This window comes from Chrysochloris asiatica, unplaced genomic scaffold (genome assembly GCF_000296735.1).
Source record: "Chrysochloris asiatica unplaced genomic scaffold, ChrAsi1.0 scaffold00182, whole genome shotgun sequence".
Lineage (NCBI taxonomy): Eukaryota > Metazoa > Chordata > Mammalia > Afrosoricida > Chrysochloridae > Chrysochloris > Chrysochloris asiatica.
Genome location: NW_006408700.1, coordinates 2,012,655 through 2,014,182, shown reverse-complemented (window position 1 = coordinate 2,014,182; position 1,528 = coordinate 2,012,655). Strand labels below are relative to the sequence as shown.

At 41.8% G+C, this 1,528-nt stretch overlaps 1 protein-coding gene across 1 annotated transcript in view; it reads left to right on the top strand.

The window, feature by feature from the left end:
• The window catches only part of LOC102815505, a 26,225-nt gene extending 24,767 nt beyond the window's left edge, over positions 1 to 1,458 (top strand). Inside the window, exon 2 of the mRNA XM_006872074.1 lies at positions 1,158 to 1,458. Within this exon, the coding sequence (XP_006872136.1) occupies positions 1,158 to 1,458 (301 nt within the window). The remainder of the gene's footprint in view (positions 1 to 1,157) is intronic.
• The last annotated feature ends 70 nt before the right edge of the window (positions 1,459 to 1,528 follow it).

Below are 1,528 nucleotides of genomic sequence, written 5' to 3'. Positions count from 1 at the left end.
AAACTGAACTATGTGCATCATTTCCTATTGTTTTCTCCTTTACACCTGATATCCCTAAAATAGCTTGATTATGGAATGGCTAGCTTAACTATAAAACATTTTATTACTGTTTATCTTGATTAAAAAAATAGAGATAGTAGAATAAATGTAACCTTCTGTGGCTATAACTGACCCTAAAATAAAGATTATTTCACTTCTGAAAAAAAAAAAAAAAGTAAGGATGGCCAAGGGAGAAGAGCACAAGTGGGGTGCCGGACCCTATACAGAGAAGCAGCAACACCAAAGATGGAGGCAGAGATGAGGACATGGAGAGAGGGAGCAGCTGGGAACTGAGGACGCCGCACTCATGGAAAGAGAAGGACTGGGTACTGGCGGACAGGAGGCAGGCTTACAGAATGTGCTCTTTGGTTGTTTAGATTATTATATATTCCTGAGTGTTTCTGTGTACACCACCAACCCCGCCCCCCTCCCAAAAGGGAATGGAAGCAAATACTGTTGAATGATGATGTGCAGAGGAGATTGTATTCATTGCTATGAAAGGATGGTGTAAGCTACCACATAACATGGTAACCATGTAAACTATCTCTCAATTCACAATAAAAACTTTAAACAAAAAAAAAAAAGTTTGTGGAAAATGGAATTTTTCTATGAACTTTTTGAAGCCCCCCTCATATATTCATTTTATCTGATTCCATGATTTAAGCTATTTTCATGTTCTAACAGTTACACCCACTCACATATTAGACCTTTAGTTGAAAATCAGCATAATTTAAATTGGAGGATTTGTTTTGTTTTGTTTTGTTTTCAGAGTATCCATTTGTCTGATGTTTAGAAGAAATAAGATGTTTAGGAAATGTTGTTGTTAAGTGCCTTTGAGTCAGTTGTGACTCATAGAGACCCTGTATAGGGTTTCCGAGGAGCAGCTGGTGAGCTTGAAACAGATACCTTGCAGATCAAACTCACTTTGCAGTCTAGCACATTAACATACCATATAAATAATAACAGCTCAGATGCACTGACAGGCTCATCTCTTTGGCCAACCCAGTTATGGATTATTCCTCTGTAGAGAAAGAATCTTAACAGAGTCAGCTGGACAAAGCTGAGCTGTGAGGTGGAGGGCCCACAGTTTAACCACTTATTTTTGTGCTGGGTCATAGCTTCCCCGCTGAGCAGCCCCCAGAACTCCATGCCCCCTCTGGAGCCACTCTGCCCAAATCTGGTAATCCCGGAGCCCTTGAAGGGTGCCAGGAACCTGGCCCACACCATCCTCCACCAAGGGAGAGTCTTCATTCAGGTCAGTTCGGCTCACATTGGGATGTCCTTAAACTCCACGAGCTTCTTCCAAAAATATCTTTTGTTCCTCCTTTCCCACCTCAAAGTAATATTGAGCAACTGGCCATAAAGTCATATGTTACATTAAATGCCAAGTACGTTAAGACTCATAAGGAGCTCTGGTAGCGTAGTGGTTACGAATCGGGCTGCGAACCTTAAGGTCAGCGGTTCGAAACTACCAGCCGCTCCGCGGGAG